Below are 24,332 nucleotides of genomic sequence, written 5' to 3' on the forward strand. Positions count from 1 at the left end.
GAAAGAGCTGGGACCACCATTTCCGAGGTTACTGTTGGTAATACACTAAGGGCTGGATCTATCAGAGGTTTGCGTGTATAAAAATGTGAGCTATTTCACTGCGCACGCTAAAAAATGTACAAACTGATCTATCAACAGCGTGCTAAAAGGATTTGATCTTTAAAACGTGCTAAATAGCGCCTCTTATCCATTTAGTACTTTTTCTGCAATGAATATGCAATATGGGACGTTTACACGCAAAAGTGCGTCTTGTGGGAGGAGAACATGTAAATATATTAATTTAGCACTCGCAAAGTGATTTATCAAACCTGAAAGCAATTTTGCTAACGGTATCTGACTCTATATTTAACACGTTTCAAAAGAAGGTGCAAATGGTCTGTATGCGTAATTGCGCACACATGGCAGCGGTTATTGTCGCAAGAAGGAGACATCGAAATGAAGCAAGGAGACGCAGAGAACGCATTTTTTCACTCCGTGTGAATATTTTTGGAATGAACGAGGAAACGATCATCAAAACATATCGTTTATCCAGCATTGCCATTTTTGGGCTGTTGGAGGAACTCCGAATGGATTTGGAGCCAGGCACAAGGAGGACTCACGCAATACCCCGGATATCACAAAACTCCTTGCAACATTGCACTTTTTTGCATCTGGGATCTCCCAATCTCGTTTTTCAGAAGTGCTGTACAACGTTCTAAATGCCATGTGGCCCTGACGCCCTACCGGAGAACCCCGACCTCTGCGCCTGTGGAGCAACATGCCAATGCTGCGGGGACGAATACGCGCAATAATCTCATCCACAGTCACTTCTTGTGAGCCATTTGGTATGTGCATTTTTCTACAGGCCAATACAAAACACCTGTTTTTTTTTTTTTTTTTTTTTTACTGCAGTGAAGTAGAAATTCAGCCACATACCACCTTAGGGAATAAAGGTTGCCAAAGTTTATATATATATATAATTTTTTGGAGGGGATGGGGGTGTCACTGTAAGATTAAAATTTCTTAATGCACTAGTTTGCGCAAACTACAAACTACTTTGCCGCAAACCACAAAACGCGCAAAACCATCATTTAAATAGGGCGTCTCCAACAGTTTTGCACCTGCCACCAGTTACGCAATCGCTCTTGTTAAATCACCCGCAAACCATGGTTCAGCCCCTCGCACAAAATTCCAGTTTGCGAGCGCAAATTACTGCACACAAAATTGGATCTTGATAAATCCGGCCCTAAAACATCATGGTTTGAAATCATGCATGGCATGGAAGGCTCCCCTGCTTAAACCAGCACATATCAACGTATGACTTAAGTTTGCCAATGACCGTTTGGATGATCCAGAGGAGTCATGGTAGAAAGTCATGTGGTCACCCTAACCCTAACCCAAAATAGAACTTTTTGGTCATAATTCTTCTGCGTTTGGAGGAAGAAGAACGATAAGTACCATACAGTACCAAGAACACCATCCCTCAAGGTTCTGGCGTGGCCTAGCCAGTCTCCAGACCTAAACCCAATAGAGAATCTTTGGAGGGAGCTCAAACTCCGTAAAGTAACAATTCACTTTCCTTACTACATTTGGGCTGGCACTCAGCAACAGCCCAGAAACCTGATTGATCCTGAGAAGATCTTTGTGGAGGAGTGGGCCAAAATCCCTCCTGCAGTGTGTGCAAACCTGGTGAAAAACTAGAGGACAGGTTTTACCTACCTCTGTGATTGCACACAAAGACTACTGTACCAAATATTACCACAGATTTTCTCAAATATTTATTTGCAGCTGTATCATACAAATAAATAGTTTAAAAAAAAATTATTTTATTTTTCTAGATTATGTCTCTCAAAGTGGACATGCACAAATGATGACAATTTCAGACCCCTCCATGATTTCTAAGTGGGAGAACTTGTAAAATAGCAGTGTGTTCAAATTCTTATTTTCCTTACTATCTATCTATCTATCTATCTATCTATCTATCTATCTATCTATCTATCTATCTATCTATCTATCTATCTATCTATCTATCTATATATATATATATATATATATATATATATATATATATATATATATATATATATATACACACACACATTCATTTTAAACATAAAATCATTCAAGCCATAAAAATGCTTAACAGTTTCCCTTAACAGTTTCTGCAAAAAAAAAAAAAAAAAAACAACTACAGCATTTATATTTGACTGTTCTCCAAAATAAGAGAGGCAGGAGTACATTTTCCCTCCTTTATCCCCTACCATGACAAAGGTAAACATATGAAGTCACTTTTGGTACTTTAACGATCATATGTTTTCTTAAGATTAAATTATTAATCTTTTTTAGTGGAAAAAGACTTTGGTTTGTTCTGCTGCGAAATAAATGATTCATATGTAGGAAAGTACCTATCTTTAACCACTCTATTAAATTATAAAAGAGAGCTTGAACTTGAAATCAAGTACTAAAGAAACTAAAACAGCCTCTGAAGGGTTGAACACAGGTAATGTGGCTAACATAACTACCTTCATCTTCAGAGACATCCAATATTTCATCCACTGTCTCAGGAAAGCTCATCCGGTGCTTCTCTGTTGTCATCTGTGAAGAACCACAGGGAGGTAAGTAGTCGCATAAAGCAATTTGTTTTTGTTTTTAGACTGTCACTGTACACTGTATATAATCTGTTACTCACAGTGGAAACGGACTCCTCTGTAACCAGCTTTAGCACATCAATGACAGAAATATAACCCAGTCGCTTAGCAATGCCAAGGGGAGATGTACCGTTCTGCACAGAGAAATATAATCTATTTTTTTCTTTTTCAAATTGAAATGATTTATATTTAACTTGTATGCACATATTTTCCATCCATCCATCCATCCATCCATCAATCCATCCATCCATCCATCCATCCATCCATCCATCCATCCATCCATCCATCCATCCATCCATCCATCCATCCATCCATCCATCCATCCATCCATCCATCCATCCATCCATCTTAGGGCTGCAACTAATGATTAATTTGCAAATCGATTAATCTGTTGATAATACTTTGGAAGGATCAATCAATAATCGGATAGTGAAACATTCCATAAAGAAGATTTTTTTTTTTTTTACGAAATTAAACCAGGTGGAACAATGTTTCCTCTTGAAGGGTTCTGTATAGAGAATATTGACGGATTTATTTTTCTTAAATGCAAAATGTTTCAAATTTTTTTTAACAATTTTAATAGAATTACTGCTTCAACTGAGTTGCTTTCTCAGCTAAATGCATGTTTTAATATCTCAATGCTCCAGTTAACGATTTATCGATTACTAAATTTGTTGACGATTATTTAAATAATCAATTAATCATGGTTAAACCGATAAATTTTTTCATATATATATATATATATATGTATGGAGAGAGAGGGAGAGAGAGAGAGAGAGAGAGAGGTTTTGGATTTCTGTCACACAACCTGCATTTTAGTTCTTTTAATCCTGTAACCAAATTACAATGTTTTGACACAAAAAGAAATCATCAAGACATATTACCATGACTAAACTAATGTTGGCTTTGTTCTTATATTCTAAAAAAGTTGTCCTAGATCTTTCGGATTAAATCGCCTGTAATGGTGAGCTCATTTAAAAAAGAAAAGCTGATGTTTAGACTGTCAAGAATAGGTATCAGGTATGATTTTTAAAGCTATTTAAAGTAAAGATAAGCACACTAGTAACAAACGACATTGATCTGTGAATTTCCTACTGATGTGATTTCATTGGGGAGGGCTCCATGTTTTAGTAACAGGGTGACAATATCTGTGTGGCCCTGTTGAGCCGCCTGGTGCAGAGGGGTGTAGCCCGTCTGTAGGAATAAAAACAGAAGTTGCTAATTCAGAGAGGAGTAACGAAAAAAAAGCTCTCAGCTCATAATAAGGATATAGCTTACCCTTGTTTTGGCATTCACTTGAGCCTGCTGCTGCAGAAGAAACTTCACCATCTTTATGTTACCGTAGTGGCAGGCCACATGTATGGGAGTATATCCCATCTAAGGGGGAAAGACAGAGCTCTTTATAATAGCTCAATGCACAGTTATGACTTTACAGATTGTTGTAAGTCTAAAACATTTAAACATATCAGAATTCCTTAATAAAATATATACCGGTACCGGTATATAGATACCAGTATATATTTTTTAAGCAGCCTAAATAGATTCCTCAATGGAAACTTGTAGCAGTGCCATAAAAGCTTTTCATAGGTTTTCCATTTTAAATATTTACTTTTCTAAGTTTCTAATTTTCCATCACGGGCTGTGAAAAAAATAAAACCAAATAAGGTTTCTTCAATTTTAAATTGAAGAAACCTTATTGGTTTTTGAATTGAAAATGTATTTTGATATATGTAACACAGAAGGGTTTTCCAAGAATAGAATGTCTTAATGCTTTTCACCCAAGTTAAAGCCAATGTTAAAGGATTATCTGTGCACAAAGTATAATTCTATTGAATTAATATTGTCTAGTCACTGCAATAGATTATCAATTTAAATAAATCATTTTTATTATGTGTTATGAAAAGAAGAAGATTAATAAAAATCTTTTCCAGAACATAACAAATAAGAAGATTATTGACTTTTTTACTTTTTAAACCCTTTGTAACTTTCTTATGGCTGGTATAATTTTTTTCTAGCTCATCTAACTATGAACAATATGATGCCTTTCATTCATCTCAAATTCCTCTCCTCATTTCTGACCTCTGCATAGATAAAGAACCATGAAAGAATTATACTGTTTAAATGAGCTAATTACTCTACACTCTGATGTGGAAGTCAGTCTCTATATTCAGGTCATTTTAGCAGATCTAACTTATCCTGTTAATCCATGCACTTGTTTCATGGATGTGAATTTACCCGTGAAGCTGCATAGACTGACGCGCCCTGTTTGACCAAAGTGTCTGCGATGCCTACATGACCCTCCTGAGCTACAAGATGCAGGGGAGTCAGCCCATTCTGAAATGCAACAACAAAAAAGAACCAACACGCATTAAACAATTCAGTTTAGCCTGTTACCCTGAGCGATTTCTTTTGTATGCTTAACAGTGCAGTTAATTATGGCTCTCCAAGAACAATGCAAGACATTTAATGTCATTCCAATGTACCTTGTTTCCTAGGTTTACATTTGCTTGTTTGGAGATAAGCAGAGCCACCATATCAGGCCGCCCCTCCTGTGCGGCCAGGTGTAAGGGCGTGATGCCTTGGAGGGACTCTGCATTTGGGGATGCTCCATTTTGAAGCAGAACACTGGCCACCTCCATCTGGTTCTGCTTGGCAGCTATGTGCAGAGGAGTGTAACCGTTCTGGAGAGATAAACAATGGCACACATGCCAGCACAGGCTTTACTCTTTTGATTCAAGTCCAAAGGCAATTTACACATAAAAAAGATCATAAAAGTTGTTGTGAAGGAGCATTAGCAAGTATGAGGACAGGTGCAAGAGTTTCTCTAAAGTCAAAGGGCTTGTGCGAGAATGTACACATTCATCAGTAAACATCTTACTCGGGCAGTGCTGTGTGCAGATCCTCCCTTGCTGACCAGAAGCTTAACAACATCCAGGTTGTTGTGATGCACGGCCACATGAAGGGGTGTCAAACCATTCTGTCAACCACACATATATGTACACATGTAAACATATAAAAACCCAGAGACGTAAAAACACAAAAATCACACAGAAACGTATGTATGGGACACATACTATGGCAATAAGCTTGTAAAGCTACATTTTTTCCCCGAAAAGCTGAAATTCTTAGGTCTGATAATTCAAGTAGACAAGTAAAGCAACAACTCACTTTCCCTGCTGCATTTGGGTTTGCACCTCTTTCTAGAAGAAGTTCCGCTACATCCACTTTTCCATACTTAGAAGCTACATGTAGAGGAGTGAAACCTTTCTGCTCCACATAGGGAAACAAAACATGTGACATGTTTATTTCTGAATTTGACATTGCAACACGTGATACATTGATTTTATAACCTACTCTACCTTTGTCATCTTGACTTGTTGCGCTCCTGCATCCAATAATATCCGTATGGTGTGGATATGTCCCTCACGTGCAGCGATGTGTAAGGGCGTGTGACCAGCAGTCGTTGCTGAGTCAGGGTTAGCCTTGTGCTCCAGGAGCAGCTTGACCAATTCCTTGTGGCCCATACGAGCCGCACAGTGTAGTGGTGTCTGGTCATCCTGTAGGGGGGAGTAAAACGAATGCTGCAATGCTTGAACTTGAACTGAAGTTTTGCTGAGAAGCTTCAAAGCAAAACTTTATAAAAAAAAATGTGAAAGAAAGTTCATATGCTCGTACTTTTGCCTTTGCATCAACTTGTGCTGCATTCTGTAGAAGGAACTGAGCCACTTCACAGTGTCCTGCTCTGGAGGCCATATGGAGGGGTGTCTCCACTTTCTGAAGCATAAAAAACACAAAGATTATTTTATTAGAGCTCTGTAGAAGTACTCAGTTCATAAGATTAGACCTCAATAATTCATAATGGCAGCCAGCGTATGCTAGTCAGTTAAGAAAATTAAGATCTATTAATTAATTAAAATGGTTCCAACACAATATCCCTTTGAAATTTTCTGTTATTTATACGCTTTATATTTCAGATGTCTCATTTGAATGATTTTTCTTCAACTGTTCAAGATTTAGCCTCAATATGCCAAAAGTATCATCTGAAAAATATCAGCAGCAAATATGGCGAAAAAGGTTGACTGGCGTCTAAATAGTCAGTATCAGTGTTAATAAATGTCTACTGCCATGCATAACAAACAAAGTCTCTGTTCGAGTTTTTGCATATTTACTACAGCCCCCCAAATAAAAAAAAATATGACAGACAGAAAAATAGCTTTGCTTTACTGTAACAGTAGCTTGGTGATCTTATCATCCTTATACTGTATAACAAGCTTTTAAGTTCACTTAAAAGTGCTAATGGGTTTATTAAGTCATTGTTTTGAGAATAAATCTATTTTTTAAATTTTAATAATTTTATGTATGTAATCTCCAAAATATATCACCTTCCATCTACAAATAAAATGTCAGTGCTCTGTTTCGTCTTGATAAAATAATACAATATCGGCATCATTATCAGTTTCAGATAACAAGGAAGTTTCAATTTCTTTCTATTTCGTCATCTTATTGCATGAGAGGTCAAATTGTTTCAATATTGAGTTAACTAATTTCAAGCTGAAAACACCAATCATCAGAACAGGCTGTTCTGTTGCCATTTTTTTTTTTTTTTTTACCAAACTTGTCCTACAAGATGACACAGGATGACGGTGGACAAGATGTAAAAAGGTACTGCAAATACATAAATGGGCAGCAACTAAAAAAAAAGTACAACAAACTCAAAATTTTGACTGACAAACCCAAAAATGAAACAAACCAATACTAATAGTAGACTTAGACAAATAACACACGCAAAGGTCAAGCAAGGTTCTGTTTCAGCAACTGGACATGAAGTTTTCTAAAAGATGTTTAGCCTCTCATCCAAGAGGTTTCTTAAAGAACTGAAGACACCTCTTGGATGAGAGGCTGAACTGAACCTTTTAAGCTTGACCATGAGATGGATGACTGAGAATCTTTACAGATACATGCATAAGTAAAATGCTGAAAGTAGCAAGATTAGAAAAGGTTCAAACCAGCAAAGCGTTACATAAGCACTCTGGACTACTAGGGAGAGACCATCCTCATATAGGACAAACAGTAAAGATTTAAACAAGATGCTCAGAGAGATTTAGTGTAATTCATGTTTAGATGTAGTTTTCAGTACATTTATACATGTAGAAGGATTATGCACATTGCTGTTTTTATGTTCCACAAATGTATCATTTCTCTGCCAGCTGAGAAATTATGATGGTGAGCTGTTCAGGGTGATGGATGGATGGATGGATGGATGGATGGATGGATGGATGGATGGATGGATGGATGGATGGATGGATGGATGGATGGATGGGTGGATGGATGGATGGATGGATGGATGGATTGAATTTCTCTTTTCAAAGCATTTTGTCTTTTCCTGTGGTTTGTGTGCTGATGTCATCTCATCCCTGCTCATTTATGTATTTGACTGACAGTTTCAGTGCTCTGCTTTGAAATGATTAGTTGTAAACCAACGCCATACACCCTTTATATCTTTTCTAACCCATGGGCCAAGTTGTGTCAGTGTTGTGACAGTGTTCTGCTGAATGATGAAACCAACTGTAACATGAGAGCTGCTTATTTTTGCACCACAGTTACCCCTTTGGCTCAAATAAATAAATGATCTTGAAAAAAATAAATAATTGGATAGTTCACTCAACATAATCAAAAAATATAGTCAAAATAAATCACATCAGCTACATCAAATTTTATTTTTTATGCATGAAAATACTATTAAAGTCAAAACTACCAGAAACAATATCAAGAATATCTTACATGAAGGTTAAAGGTATCCATAAGTTGTGACACTAAGCATTAAATAAGTTTTAAACCTCTTAGTTTCTTACCACATTGGAAGCATTAGGTGAAGCCCCTCTTTGGAGCAGGTTCTTTACTATGTTTAGATGGCCCATGAATGCTGCTACATGGAGAGGGGTGAGACCAGACTGCAAACGTATAAACAAAGGGAAACAAAAGGTCATTCAAACACGAAGCATTTCAACAAGTATTATTCTTATTAATTAGTTTAAACAGTGTATTAGGAAACAAAATATAGACTAGATAGTGACAATTTCTTGCATGAATAATGCATTAGCTATACTCCTCCAGCTATTTCCTCACTAATGGAAATGTAGGTCTAAGGCAGAACTATAAACAGTGCAGTCGCCCACAAAAATATATGTAATACAATCTTCCAGTTTCTTAGCAGCAATTAGAGTAAAAAAAACTATAAATTAAAAATAATGGTATAAAAGCTACTGTACAGATAGCACTGCTATGATGCTACTTGAGCAGATTATCTCACCTCTGTGACAGCTTCCAAAGAAGCAGAGTGCTTTAACAGCAAGTCCATTGATCTCATGTGGTTCTTCTTGCAAGCGATATGAAGAGGTGTGAAGCCATTCTGCAGGCAAAGGAGAAAAGGTTCAAGACTTGTTTTGAACTATTGGAAATAAAAACTGCTTCATAAAGACAAATTAAACATCTAAAAACTTTGAGCAGGAAAAAAAAAAAACTTTCCTAGCCAAGTGCTGGTGAAAATTTTTTGTCATCCAGGTCATAGCCATTCCAAATAAAAAAAGTTAAAAAACAATCCACTGGACTCTCAATTCAAAATGAATTAAATTTTGAGTTGAAAAAGCTTCCTGGATGGGAAGCGAAACGTCTTCAAACTTGGAAACAAAGTCCAGTGGATCGTTTCTTTACTTTTTGGGGGAATTTTCTAGCCGAGTTAAGTGAAACTTTTACCATCCAAAGTAAACAAACTAGTAACTCACCAGAGCACGAGCGTTAGCTTTGGCTCCTTTGTCTAGTAGAACTTTGGCCATTCGATGGTGACCACAGTGGGCTGCTACATGAAGTGGGGTTAGATGGTCCAATGTGATATCATCAATCTCAGCATTGTATTGCAGTAGCTGCCTGACACAGTCCATGTGATCCCCCTGAGCTGCCATGTGAATTGGGGACAGACCATTCTATACAAGAAAGAAAGGAGTATAACCAGAAAACCATATTATATTTACCAAAATGGCTGAATAATGGTGTCCTAAATGTAGGACTACTAATTATAACAAAAACATTTCTTCTGAAGAAGAATTTAAAAATATTTTTTTTTTCCTGAAATTGTTTTACCTATCATCTCAAAATCATAAAACCTAAGGAAATATCCCTAAATAAGTTAGCAGTATATTCTGAATATTTTTATTAGTTTCTTTCAAAAAGCTCTTCAAGGTGTGATAAAGGCCCCTTTTTTTCAGTCTCTAAGCCTTTAGGGTGAGAGATTTAGATGCCTGACTTCCGCTCTAATGCTCCTAACCCACCAAGCCTATAGCCACAGCCCTTCGCCCACTAACTTGTATAATAGGAAGTCAGAGCTGAGGGTTGGGGAAGTGATATAGTGAGGTGTGACCTGCATAAACAAAACCCAGAACTTATTTTCCTGTCAAAAAGAGTAAGACTGTGAAATAAATCATTTAAATTCAAAGCATATGCTTGATACCAACGTATACACATTACCGTTATGAAATAAACATAGTGGAAAACTTCTGACTCAAAATATATACATAGTGCACTGCTGGCGCCATTACTGAAGGCTCACCGCTGTGCAGCACATCGCCATCTTGTGATTTATGAACGGCCAGAGGGAGTTCAAAGGCAGCTTGTCTTTGCAGGTTTGGAAAGAAACTGTTTTATGAACGAGGCTATTTATAAATCATTAGGCATTAGAGGCTTATAATCACTAACTGCTAATTTCATATTTACTCTTGAGTGAAAGATTTCTAATGTTTTTACTGTCTGATTGCTTCACTATTAAAAGCTTTATTTGCAGACAGGAGAGACAGTAACAATGACATTACCTTAGTTTTAGCCTGGATGGGAGCACCGTGTTCCAGGAGGATTTCAATAATGCGAACGTGACCATTCCGGGCTGCACAGTGAAGAGGAGTCAGCTCATCCTGTAAACAGTTGGTAGAAGTCCGAGATAAATAGAAAAGAGTAAAACAACAGTGTGAATCAGTATGAAAATATAGCACAACTATATATGGAACAGTTTCACACATCAATGAGCTCCTGCAAAAATTCAATTAGACTGCGGCTCAAATGTACTTTACCTTTGTTTTGGCATCGATCTGAGCTCCCCTGTCCAACAGTAATCTGACCATCATCACATTGCCCCTCCTGGAGGCTATATGGAGAGGTGTGATTCCATTCTGGAGAACAGATGAATCATATATTGTAGGTTGCTGCATGTTTTGTCACAGCCAGAAAGAAAGTCAGCAGAAAATAATAACTTCATATAAACTTTTCTACTGGAAATGTGGAAAAAGCCTGGCTTCATTTCTCTATTAAGGATAATCAGTTTACTAGACATGATTCCCTTTTCAGCAAATGTTAGTGTTTGACTGGATTCTGAAAAAGTGTTTTTTCCACTTCGTTGGTTTCAATACTTATGGTAAGTTTCGAACCTTAATAATGGTACAAAATAAGCTACAAGCATGCTTTGTGTTAGGGATCGCTGAAGAGTAAATGAGTCGTATAATCTGGTTAAACTGTATCTGTAAAGCGCCTTGAGATGATGTGTGGTGTGAATTGGTGCTATATAAATAAACTGAATTGAATTAAATGAAACCCAAACATAGTATTGTTAAGTAGAAATGGTGAGTAACAACAGTGAATTTGTGGTAAAACACTAACCCATATTTGATCAGATAGAAAATTACTTATTGTCAAGAAATAATATGTATTAAATAGTCCTGATTATTCATTGGAGCTGTCTTCTTAGCAATATGGGATTTTTGGCAAAGCATGGGATTAAAACCTAAGATATTATATCTTGCCAAAAGTTTGCATACCATCAAAAAGAACTTATGTGAGAAATGTAAAATGTTTACACATAAACATTTAAAATGTAAATAGTACATATAAAAGTTCCTTGAATGGTTTGGAAAATAATAAAATTATAATAATAAATAGTATTACAATACAATGAGATATCAATAATTATTTTTTTTTTATTTAGTAAGTAGTAAGGAACAGGTGGAGCCTCTGCTTTTATCATTTTTTTTCTACAACTTCTACACTCCAGGTAGAAAAATACAACGTGTACACACCGGGGACAAAGATTTTTAAATCTAAGATGATGAAAATGCATACTTTTTTTTTGGGATAAATTTTCATTCGATTGTTTGGACATTTTTCATAACAAAAACAATTTTGAAAAAAAAACTTGAAAAAAAAACAAACTACAATAAATCACTTAAGAAAAACATTATTATTGTATCTAAAATTAACAGCCTGCAGTTTCAAGATAAGGCTACTGTATTCCTAATTAATTTGATGTCAAATACATGACTTGTTTTTACAAAAATGTTTAAGATTAATCTTTTTTCATAAAACTACAGGTAAAAGTCAAAAAGTTAACATCAATTCAATTCAGTTTATTCATATAGCACCAAATTCACAACACATGTCATCTCAAGACACTTTACAGATCATACAGTCAAATTGATACAAAGTTTTCTATCTAAGGAAAACCAGTTGATTGCATTGACTCATTGACTCAAATGCAATCCCTCACACTAAGCATGCTTGTAGCGACAGTGGAGAAGAAAAACTCCCTTTTAACAGGAAGAAACCTCTAGCAGAACCAGGCTCAGTGTGAGCGGCCATCTGCCGAGACCGACTGGGGTTCAAGGAGACAGAAGCAGTGACACCAGTGTTTACATCATTGATGATTGTAAACAAAACAAAATTTGGCTTGCGCTGATAGCATATACTGTAAAGCAAAGATTATTGGAAAAAATAACATAACATGAACAATTTATGAAAAACATAATGCTATAGCAAACCAATATTTTCTTTTATAAATAGTAAAAATAAGTTTGACATAAGCTAAGATTTTCCATCAGAGATCATGCAATTGCAAGCTCAGATTTGCTTTAAGAATTAAAGCTACAGTGTGTAATAATTACAGGCATATAAATTCAGAAATTTAATATATTATACATAACTATGTTATTTATCATCACCTATGAGCTCAGCTTTTTAACCATAACATTTGCGTTGCCTTAGAATTCGTTATTTATAATTACATAGGAGCGGGTCTCGCAGCCATGGAGGCTGACATCTTTGCGCTACGGCAGCGCAGAGGCAACAAACTAGCGATTGCGAGATCTCCCATGACGCTCGAAAATAACTACGGCAAGTTGAGAGAGATGAACTGAGACGGTACTGAACAGTAGATGGCAGTATTATGCCTGAGAAGCGTTTAGTCTGCCTGAAACCAAAGAAGAAGAAGAAGCAGGTATACTGCGCCTCGGTAACAAGAAAGGTAAACAAGGCGGCAGGCGTGAGTGACTTTGCAAACTGTTTGGCACTGTGTGGCCAAACATCAGACGAATGGAGGATCATGCCTACTCTGTATCACAACGAAAAGCGGCGGACACCGAACCCCCGTCATCTAAGAAGCGGAAACACGACGAGAATAAACGCAAGAGTGACAAGAAACGACAAAAAACACGGATCAACATTGGCACGGCATTTACACGATGGAAGTCACTGATGGAGGAAAAAGGTTTTCAAAGTGACGCTCAAGTTGCCAGTTTTCTCTTGGACAGGTAATTAATCCTATACACACAATTGTCTAATATCACTGCAGTTTTTGGAGTACAGGATGTTCAGACCTGTCTAAAACAATAACATGCTGCGTGATGATGCTGTTACTCTCCAGTATACTTATTCAGCAACGTCCCTGACGTTTCACAGGTAATGATTCAGTAATTTTCTGTAAAATAATTTTCTGGATATATACCTCGGTTACTTCTCTCCGGCTCCTTTGGAGATCTTCAAGCCTTTCCTCCTCTGCTCTCACCCCGCTGGCTCCCCTCTCTCGCCTGGCCCCAGCTGCACGCTCACCCCGGCCTCTCTGCCCTCTTCCTTTCCCTCTTCCTTGCCTTGTAACCCCCGTGCCACAAACAAGACTTGGACTCTGTAAACGGGGAATATATATTCTTCCAGCGAACACAATCTCGCTGTTAAACTAATGACTACAATTACTTCGTCTGTTTATATCACCATGCAAAGCAGCTCACCAAAACGTCACAACGACGTAGAAAAAATAACGGGTATATTTATTATCTTAAGTCTACATGAAATCTATACCCTACACAGACTAATGAAATACTATCTGTAAAATTATCTATGTAAACAAACCTCATCACTTGAGAAGGTAGGTGATGCGGACGTCGTGGAAGACATTTTGTCCCGTAACGCTCGCCGTACTGTTGGGGGGGAGAAGCGGTGGGGGGGAGACGTTCATGTTGCTGCAGTCTGCAGTCTGACCGCTAGATGTCGCTGAAAATTACACACTGTAGCTTTAAAAAAATAATAATTTTTATGTTTGCTAACGAATGAATTGGAAGAAAGCTGAAAGTACTGTAAAATAAATATTTTTGTTATCTTGTTTTTATGTGTGAATACCTAATTATGTATCATTTCTGTGTTGGAACTGGTGGAAGGAAGAGAGTGTTTATTTATTTCAATCTACAGTTGAGTACAAGAGATGAGGGAAGTCTGGTGTATAATTATATATGAATGTTTGCTCAGACACCATTACTTTGTTGTTCCATGGCAGATACAGAAACAATAATGCTCCTGATGCATTGTTTAATACATCCAGCTGGAAAAACACTAACCTTTGGGGTGAAGTTTACATTTGCTCCTCTGTTCAGCAGCAGCTGAGCTACACTCATGTTTTCATAGTGAGCTGCAATATGCAGCGGGGTGAAGCCAGTCTGAACAGAAAAAGAAATTGAAATTAACATGATATCCATTACTTTCTCCATAATTTTTTTTTTTTGGTCCTTTAATTTTTGTGTATTTTCTTAACAAAGCAGACATCATCTGAGGGGTTCAAACCTTGCTAAGTACATCAGGGTTTGGGTCGTTTTGTAGAAGGACAGCAGCCGTGCGAGTGTCATCGTTCCGTGCAGCTATGTGAAGGGCCGGGAGGCGGACCTTCCCTTTTGTGCCATAATTGATGAGCAGCGCCACAACGTTTTCATGGCCCTGCTGAAGGGCCACTGCTAGAGGTGTAAAGCCATCCTAAGTGATGGGAAACAAAACGGAGGAGAAGAGGTAAAGAAAAAACAAAGAAAAGATAGATGATTGAGGTCTTAACATCTTCTACTGCGATGCTATTAAAATCTAAAAAAAGAAGATGAGTAAACAATGTAGTTCACCCAGTAAAATGGGGTGAACTACATTGTTTTTTATATCACTGGTCTTTGACCCATCAGGTTGTAAAAGAGAAGCATTTGAGCTTTCATATGAGTCGTTCATCATAATTCTTTCATAATGTGCTAAAATATTGTATAAGAATTAACTTATTGTTGGATAATTACTTTTAAAACAAGGACCAAAACAAATATGAAAAATTGTAATGCAAGGCAAAACCATTCCAGAATGTGGACAGAAGAAAAATATACATTTTGCACGTTATCTCTTAGAGGTGCTTTCTGTTTTTCTTTCTCACTGAAAGGAATCCTGACTCAGAGCTTCTGTGGTTGGCACTATCTCTCTCTGGTAAAAGTAAAACATCAATTCATGGAGTGTTTGTTATAATTAACTCGAAGCGTTCTCTTTAGATGCCTGTAAAAATACAATATTCTTGGTTGGATGTTTCTGTGTCTGTTTTCAATATAAAGAAACTGATTGAGCTGATGATGCCATTACATTTTTTGCAAAGGCAATGAATAAATGTTATGTGTTTCTTAAACAGTTTTTATTGTTGAAGAAAATTTGACTTTACTGCAGTATAATCTAAACAAATACATCTGTGTGAATTGTTTCTAAATAAAATATTGGATCTAAACAGATTTTGGGCTTGATTGAACATAGATATAAATTGGAGCTGCTGTGTCTTCAGAGGAAGGGGGGGGGGAGTCCTTCATGTAAATAATCAATCTATTTAGATTTGCATCAGTTTGTCATGGTAACTATTTTGTTTATTTAAAAAAAAACTACAGCATTTTTTGTACTTTATCCGCAGCTAATACATTTTTTACCACATCTTTAAAAGTTCTGCTAATTTTAATGGGCTACTAATGTATAAATCTGTGGTTGATCTGTTAAAATGCACGAGACAAATGTAAACACTAGCTAAAAGCTACTAACTGTCTATTAGGGGTCAAAACCCTTTCAGTGAGTCATGGGGCAAAAAAGCGGAAAACCGCAAGCTACATTTCAGAGGCCTCCTGAAGTAAACCCAAAAGTTGCATGGAGGGTCAAGAAAGAAATCATCAAAAAATATCATTAAATTAATAAATGTGAATATCCAATGAAATAAATAAATATATCCTTAATATCTTATTAAAATTTACATCTATTATTTATGTATTTGATATATTATTACATCATTCAATGTACCCTTTAAATTATAAATTACATGATCAAATAATATCCCATGAAACAATTGAATAAGCTGTTACTTCATCCATCCATCCATTTGCTGACACGCTTACAGTACTCCCAGCTGTCTACAGGCGAGAGGCGGGGTAAACCCTGGACAGGTCACCAGTCCATCACAGGGCAACAGAGAGATAAACAGGACAAATAACCATTCACGCACACACTCACACCTAAGGGGACCTTAGAGAAGCCAATTGACCTAACATTAATGTTTTTGGACAGTGGGAGGAAGCCGGAGTACCCGGAGAGAACCCACGCATGCTCAGGGAGAACATTCCCAGAATTACTCTATATCTATAAATTGAAAAAAAAAATAATAATTTAATAAAAAATAGATAAACTGTAATGGTAGAAATAGCATTATCATATTTTGGATTAGCTTAACATTAGTAAGAAGATTATTATTTTTTTTTTCATAGAACACAAAAACATGTAATAATGTCTTAACTTTCTGCTTCAAATTTGACCACAAATTAATAGTACTGTGAGAATCAGATACAATCATACCTCAGTTGGGAGACTCTGATTTGCACCATTTTCAAGCAGAAACTTGACCACTTCTAAATGGTTCTCCTGTGCAGCCATGTAGAGCGGACTGAAGCCTTTCTGTTTAGGAAATTAAAACACCTCGTAATAAACACAGAGACTTGCAGATTGCTCTCTATGTTAATCAAGATAGTTAGAATAAACATTTTAGTGACACATTTGGCACAGCAATTATACACATAAAGGCAGGAAATATTATTTAAATATCCAAACAAGAATTAACTTAGTACATTTGTGTCCAATTAAGAAAAAAAGAAAGAAAAAAAAAGAAAGATGCCTATACACAAGCTACTATTTTTAGAGTCTCAGCTTCAGGAGACTCACATGTGACTGGGCATTAACGTTGGCACCATAGTTGACGAGCTCAGCCACCACTTTCTCCTGCCCTGCCAGAGCCGCGATATGGAGAGCAGTGTTCCCTTTCTAGAGGTCACACACAAAGAGAAAAAAAAAACATGGCAGGTCAGAAAAAGAAAATGAGAGAGAATGAGGAGACAATTATGGCAGCCCAATGGCCTAGATATCCACATTCAACGCTATAACACCAGCTTATGAAACAGGTGTAATTAAATTTACATTTTTGCCTTCAACATTACTGTGATCTCTGGGGAGGCCCTAAATACCATTATCTAAAGCTACATAATATAATATAAATATATATATACACATTATATATACACACATTATATATACACATATATATATATATATATATATATATATATATATATATATATATATATATATATATATATATATATATATATATATATATATATATATATATATATATATATATATATATATATAGTATATTTTTAAATCACTGAAACACATTTGTTTTAATATTGTTTTTTTTAAGGAAAAACTGAAAAAAGGAGAAAATATGAAAGAAAGAGGAGATAAAAGGGAGATAACGATAAAACATCTTCAGTCTGGATCATCACCTGCAAAGAGATGTAAAAAGAAAAACACAACCAACAGATATGGTACAAGATATACAATAAAGTAACACCTAGATATTATCGCTGAAGTATAAGTAGTATTATTTAATCTGGCATGTATTATGTGTTACCTGAACATAAGAATATGGGCTTTCTGTATGGAAGTGAATCTCTAAGTACCTGGAACCAGGTATATATATTGTTAACCTCTTACACCCTAAGGGGGTATAAATAAATTTCTGCCTGACAAAAACACACAAAAGTAAATAACTTATAGCCTCACAGCTATTAGATTTAAGAAGAAACTTTTGGTACGTCTGTAAAGGTAAGATGTCATAGAATGGTTTTCTGGTGTCAGCACCATTGTAGCTTTGACCCTGCCTGAACTATTAGGGACAAAATACAAAATATTTTGCATTTTTTGAACCTCGCCAAAATTTTCTTTGAAATAAATATTGCAAAACACTACCAAAATATTATTTATAGCACAAAAAAGTAGTACAGACTTTTAAATCTAAATGTTGTGTAAAAATATACCAAATTTGGTATGAATCATATTTATTTTAGAATGGTATTAGTGAGAAATTTCTTAGGCGGAGGGGCCATTTTGGCACATTTATCCATAAATGTCACCAAACTGTGCCAAATGTGTTTTTTACATCAATACTGGGGGTTTGTTAAAATTACGAGGTCACGTAGCAGCTGGACCCACCGGTGGGTCCATAGGGTTCTAGGGGTTAAGAAGACAGTAGGATAAATAACCAGCATCCAGGGGCATCATCCAGTTCTGTTGATCAGATTTAGTCTTAAAGCCTTAGTCATGAAAAGAGGTAGAGTTACCTTCGTTGTCGCTTCCAGCTCAATTCCAGCGTGTAGCAGCTCCAAAACCATTTTGACATGACCCTCTTTAGAGGCCAGGTGTAACCCGTTAAGACCATTCTTTGGAGAAAACAGAGACAAAAGTTACAAGAGAAAGAAGTCATAAAAAAATTTAAAATTATCTGAGTTAATCCAAGGAAAAAGGCATAAAGTGATTTCCAGTATGCTTTTACTATTTGCTGTTTTACCCACAGCTCTTGGCTAGACATTTTTAATCTTCCTATCGTTTTATGTGCTTGGCAGCATCCTGAATTATTAATGCAAAGGCTGAAGCCTGCTTGCTGTAACCGATCTGTCCACAAGGGGTCATTGTGACCCACACTGTTCTCAAGCTTTTCATTGTACTGCAGTGTCACTACAGTGGGAAGCTCCCTGTGTAAAACCTGCACTCAGTAATGGGAATCAAGCTGTGTTTATGAGGTGAGAACTGTTCATATAAACGGGTGAAAAGCTTTACCTTTCATACACACTACTAGAAAGCTTTCATATACACTATTAAAAAGCTCTCATATACACTACTAGAACGCTCTCATATACACTACTAGAACGCTCTCATATACACTATTAGAAAGCTCTCATATACACTACTAGAAAGCTATCATATACACTATTAGAACGCTCTCATATACACTATTAGAAAGCTCTCATATACACTATTAGAACGCTCTCATATACACTATTAGAACGCTCTCATATACACTATCAGAAAGCTCTCATATACACTACTAGAATGCTCTCATATACACTATTAGAACGCTCTCATATACACTATTAGAAAGCTCTCATATACACTACTAGAAAGCTCTCATATACACTGCTAGAACGCTCTCATATACACTACTAGAAGGCTCTCATACACGCTACTAGAAAGCTCTCATACACACTACTGAAAAGCTATTAGCGGATTTCAGTTGAAACGGAAGGTGTTTCAGTGAAACAGGAAGGACCGTCATTATCCCGGAAGTTGTTTTAAACGGAGGTCATTCTGGCTAGCTCCGTACATTTTGTGCTATCTCCGGCCGAAATTGTATCAAATGAAATTATTGATTAATGCTCAGCTATCCGCTAAACAACTCACAGAAGCATGGGCATTACTCGACTTTATTTTTTATGTTTTTGCTTCAACAGAGATCCTTTTCCGGTGTTGTGCGAAATTCTGTTCCCATGTGAAAATCTGTTCCACCTGTGTCGGGAGCGCGCCGCGCATTGCAGCCACATAAGCGGATCTGATCATTTCCCAGGCCTTTCGGATCATTTCTTGGTTAAATAAAAAGTCGTAAAATTATACAAGGTTGAGACATTTAGTTTAATCAGCCGCTGTTGTTTACAAAATTGTAAAATAAAAAAAATAAATGCGGTTTTCTTATGCTGTTTTGTGTTGTTATTTTAAACGCCAAGAGAATCAGTCTCTTTCCAAGTTTTTTCACTTCAGCCTGACAGAAATAAAAGTCAAGTCACCAAATACCAAATTTGTATTTATAATTTTTTATTACTGATATAAGATGATGGGAAGTGCCTGATAGCAGTTCCATAATATGGAAACAAATTAATTTAGCTGCAAATCTTAAACTGTGTTTATTCCTCTCTTCATCAACAACAAACCATCTGGATTCGGTGATATTTGAGCAATGTTTGCCTAAATTAAAGGAGGGGGACCATATATTTTTTGGATTTCTAATAGTGTGTATGAAAGCTTTCCAGTAGTGTGTTTGAGAGCTTTCTAGTAGTGTGTATGAGAGCGTTCTAGTAGTGTATATGAGAGCCTTCTAGTAGTGTATATGAGAGCTTTCTAATAGTGTATATGAGAGCTTTCTAGTAGTGTATATGAGAGCTTTCTAATAGTGTATATGAGAGCATTCTAATAGTGTATATGAGAGCGTTCTAATAGTGTATATGAGAGCGTTCTAATAGTGTATATGAGAGCTTTCTAATAGTGTATATGAGAGCGTTCTAATAGTGTATATGAGAGCGTTCTAATAGTGTATATGAGAGCATTCTAGTAGTGTATATGAGAGCTTTCTAATAGTGTATATGAGAGCGTTCTAATAGTGTATATGAGAGCTTTCTAGTAGTGTATATGAGAGCTTTCTAATAGTGTATATGAAAGCGTTCTAATAGTGTATATGAGAGCTTTCTAATAGTGTATATGAGAGCGTTCTAGTAGTGTATATGAGAGCTTTTTAATAGTGTATATGAAAGCTTTCTAGTAGTGTGTATGAAAGGTAAAGCTTTTCACCAGTTTATATGAACAGTTCTCACTACTTTGTATGAGAGCTTTTGAGTAGATTATATAAGAGGTAAATGTTTTCACTAGTTTATGTGAGAGCTTTTTACTAGTGTTTGTGTGAGGTTTTCAGTATATTATATGGAAGAGTGTAATTTAATATGTGTATATGCAAGTTAATTCTGATTTATGTCCCTGGGGGCACCTCATATGTGTTTCCCTCACAGTTACACCCTCTATTATCCCACCTTCACACCAGAGGTTTGAGAAGTAAGTGTGGAGCCATATGTGTGACATTTCTACTAAAACCAAACTTAACATTTTACCATTCAAAACATCTAAATATACACACCTGTTAGTCTGAACCTTTCTACAGCAGCAAAACCTGCTGTATTTTAGAAAACATAATATAGGAATTTTTAAAGCGCAGGATAAATATCCTCCAAGTTGTTAGAATGGTTGTTATTTCCCAACAATGTTAGATAAATAATCATAAAGACTATAAATGTTTCAGTTACAAGAGCTGCAGAGGATAAACTATATCCTTCGTTAAAGTTCTGGTACAGTAGCTTTTGTGGACTGAAAAAAAATTTACTCTGCAGTTACAAATAGTGGCACCAAGTGAGAAAAATCTGGCAATAATATCTAAAATATTATATATATCTTGATGTCTGATATGTCCAGAATAGGGCAGCTATATAACAGAAACAGACAAACACAACTACGCTGCTGCTGCTTCCATAGGATATAGAAGCTGCAAAACTATTAAAGAAAGATTTCTTGGATTTTTTTTATTTACTACTCTGCAGCAAAGAAGTGTTATTTCAGTTGTTAAGGAGGCAACATCAGCTTCAAATTTGGAGCAGAAATATTTTCTACCCTACAGCCCAAGAAGGGTTTGAGTAAAGGACCTTTTCCAATGTCCATCATTCTATAGATAGATTGGGTTTTTACAAGAGGAAAACAGGCATTATTTTTTCCAGGAGTAAAATCATCCAGTTCACCTCATACTTACTGTACACAGCCCAAATAGAAAAGCTTTGAACTGACATGGATTTTTTTTTTTTTAAATCTACATCCAGGGTCAAAGTGAAGTCAGTTAGATACCCTAACAAATTGTAGAGAAGACTGAGGCACAAGGACAGAGAGAGAAAAGATGAGTCCTAAAAATAGACCACAGGTTTGTGGATATACAAGAACACAGAACCACATTAATTTCAAATAAAAATACAACATCTTCCCTTTTCCACACACAGCAGGAGAGAATAAAAATGAATACACTATATATATATATATATATATATATATATATATATATATATATATATATATATATATTATTTGAATAGGATTAGGGTTGTGGAGAATGTATATAGAGAGAGTTTCTTTAATATACTTTTTATACATTCCCTATAATGAAATGAAAACAAATTACAGACATTACATCATAAAAAAATGAATGAAAGTGTATTAGCATGTCAGTTAAAGAGACGACAGGAAGAAAAACAAATCAACATGGATTATTTTTATATCCTGTAATTGTTATTTGGCAGTCATTCTATGTTTGCCAGAGATTTTATGGCGCAGATATGTGCATCTTAATTGTATTTGGATGAAAGCTAAGTATTTCCTTCTGCATTTAGACCTGCTGCTACAGCTCAAAAAAGATATGGCACTCAGTCATTATCCTTTTTACATTTCAACACAGAAAAACCTTGATAGCAAGATATAGAAGTTCAGTCTGACTTAGGTCTCATCAATAATATTTCAACAACATTTTGGACAAACAGTTATTTTGACTATGAGCTTGAAATCCAGGAGGTATAAGTAAGTAAGTAAACTTTATTTGTATAGCACTTTTCACAGACGAAGTCACAAAGTACTTCATATGGTAACATAAAAAGAACTCAAGTAAAAACAGATAAAATGCAATAAAAGCTAAAATAAGTAAGTGAATAAAACAATAAGCTATGTGCTTTGGAAGGCTAGTGAAAACAGGTGTGTTTTTAGCTGCTTTTTAAAGATATCCACCGAGTCCAGAGAGCGCAGGGACAGGGGGAGTTCATTCCAGAGACGAGGTGCCACCGCTTTAAAGGACCAGTCTCCTAGGGTTTTAAAACGGGTCCGAGGACCCATAAGCAGGTTTTGACCTGAAGACTTTAGGCTACGGACCGAAGTATACGGCTGGATCAGACCTGTCATGTAGCCAGGCGCCTGTCCATGAAGGGCCCTGAAGTTAAGGACCAGGTGTAATACATATTTTAGTAGTTAATTATCTTAATTTATAAAGATTTAAAAGAATAAAAGGTGAAACAAAACATTTATGGACCCATAATCTTATATATCAATTATTCATGCATTTTAGACAGAGAATAAGGAGTTTCTGGGAAACATGAATCTTTAATAGTCTTTCAAGGCTCTGATTTTATTCAATTTTTCCAATTCTGCAAGGCGAAGTTCCAGTAAAATGTACAGTCTGATCTGCATGAGTTGGAAAACGTCTTTACTTAGATCACGCAATGCTCTTAAATATATGTAACAGATTAGTTGACTGAGGATTATTTGATATTTTATTCATAACTAATTAAAGCGGTGGATAAGCTGAATCAGCCCTTGTGCCTCTCCTGCCTCTCCTACAATAGCATGTGTCATTTGAAATAGATTTGATTTTAAAGGGTTTTATTGTTTTTTATGAGGAGGAATGTTTTGCAATAGAATCCATTATGTATATAGTTGGAAGGCTGTGTGGGGATGTACGTGTAAGTGTAAGTGTAGAGCCTTTCATGGGTGCATTAGTGTTAGTGGGTCGACTTTAACTTTGTTGTGCTGTTGGTTTTAATGTGCATTGACCATAACCCAAATTCTACTTTACATAAAAAAAATACCTTTAGCAGTCCTTAAACATGAACCTCCTGGATGTTATTATAATCTTAATTAAAAAAATTTTTCTTTCTCTATTTATTAAAATGTGCCTGTTGCTAAGAAAATTCTACCAGCATCAATCACTGTTGATTCTGTTAAGAACAACATTTTATGAAATACTTCACAAAACATGACTAAAGTTAATAAATGAATAATGGGAAAAGAAAAGCCTTTGTTTGATGCAAAATGTTTGTTTTCAGTGTCATAATTTCCCCCCCACCTGCAAAACAGGTGAAAAGCTAAAAATGCTTTATAACATACAGAATACAAATCATATGGACTGGACAGCTAGGCTGGCTAGGATTGTTAATCAGCAACCTGAGGCAGAGTGTAGTAAATCACAACTGGACTGGATATAAAAATGAGTTCAAAGCAACAAGAGCAGGCCAAGGAGAAGACAAGAAAGCAATATAAAACCACAAGGAAAACAAAATATTAAGTTAAACTTAGATGACAGATTAACTCCTACAGAATGATTGGAAGTATAAGGATGGTTTTCTGCATAACTACTATACTTGAAAATTACTATGAAGGAAAACCTGCTTATCTAAATTTTCAAAAGATTGTTCTTCTAAAAAAATACACTGTTCATTGCTCAGACCGAAAAATATCAAGAATGATGTAAAGAAGTTGCTGAGTTCTTTTTATTTATCTTCTTTAGCTAAATTAGAACCAATATTTTTATCATCCTAGGCTGGCTTCAAAATGTACGATTTA

General features: G+C 35.9%; 1 protein-coding gene across 6 annotated transcripts in view; it reads right to left on the reverse strand.

Annotated features, from left to right (window-relative positions):
- The window catches only part of ank1b (ankyrin 1, erythrocytic b), a 125,173-nt gene that overhangs the window by 46,617 nt on the left and 54,224 nt on the right, over positions 1 to 24,332 (reverse strand). For all 6 annotated transcript variants that reach the window (XM_038298964.1, XM_038298960.1, XM_038298963.1 and 3 more), the window contains exons 3-22: positions 18,431 to 18,529; positions 16,971 to 17,069; positions 16,608 to 16,706; positions 14,550 to 14,735; positions 14,327 to 14,425; positions 10,745 to 10,843; positions 10,490 to 10,588; positions 9,410 to 9,607; positions 8,938 to 9,036; positions 8,480 to 8,578; positions 6,303 to 6,401; positions 5,987 to 6,184; positions 5,796 to 5,894; positions 5,506 to 5,604; positions 5,111 to 5,308; positions 4,863 to 4,961; positions 3,906 to 4,004; positions 3,723 to 3,821; positions 2,669 to 2,761; positions 2,502 to 2,574 (exon numbers count right to left, since the gene is read on the reverse strand). In XM_038298964.1, the coding sequence (XP_038154892.1) occupies positions 2,502 to 2,574; positions 2,669 to 2,761; positions 3,723 to 3,821; positions 3,906 to 4,004; positions 4,863 to 4,961; positions 5,111 to 5,308; positions 5,506 to 5,604; positions 5,796 to 5,894; positions 5,987 to 6,184; positions 6,303 to 6,401; positions 8,480 to 8,578; positions 8,938 to 9,036; positions 9,410 to 9,607; positions 10,490 to 10,588; positions 10,745 to 10,843; positions 14,327 to 14,425; positions 14,550 to 14,735; positions 16,608 to 16,706; positions 16,971 to 17,069; positions 18,431 to 18,529 (2,332 nt within the window). The remainder of the gene's footprint in view (positions 1 to 2,501; positions 2,575 to 2,668; positions 2,762 to 3,722; positions 3,822 to 3,905; positions 4,005 to 4,862; positions 4,962 to 5,110; positions 5,309 to 5,505; positions 5,605 to 5,795; positions 5,895 to 5,986; positions 6,185 to 6,302; positions 6,402 to 8,479; positions 8,579 to 8,937; positions 9,037 to 9,409; positions 9,608 to 10,489; positions 10,589 to 10,744; positions 10,844 to 14,326; positions 14,426 to 14,549; positions 14,736 to 16,607; positions 16,707 to 16,970; positions 17,070 to 18,430; positions 18,530 to 24,332) is intronic.

The sequence above is a fragment of the Cyprinodon tularosa genome, unplaced genomic scaffold (assembly GCF_016077235.1).
Source record: "Cyprinodon tularosa strain WSP-4 unplaced genomic scaffold, ASM1607723v1 ctg418, whole genome shotgun sequence".
Lineage (NCBI taxonomy): Eukaryota > Metazoa > Chordata > Actinopteri > Cyprinodontiformes > Cyprinodontidae > Cyprinodon > Cyprinodon tularosa.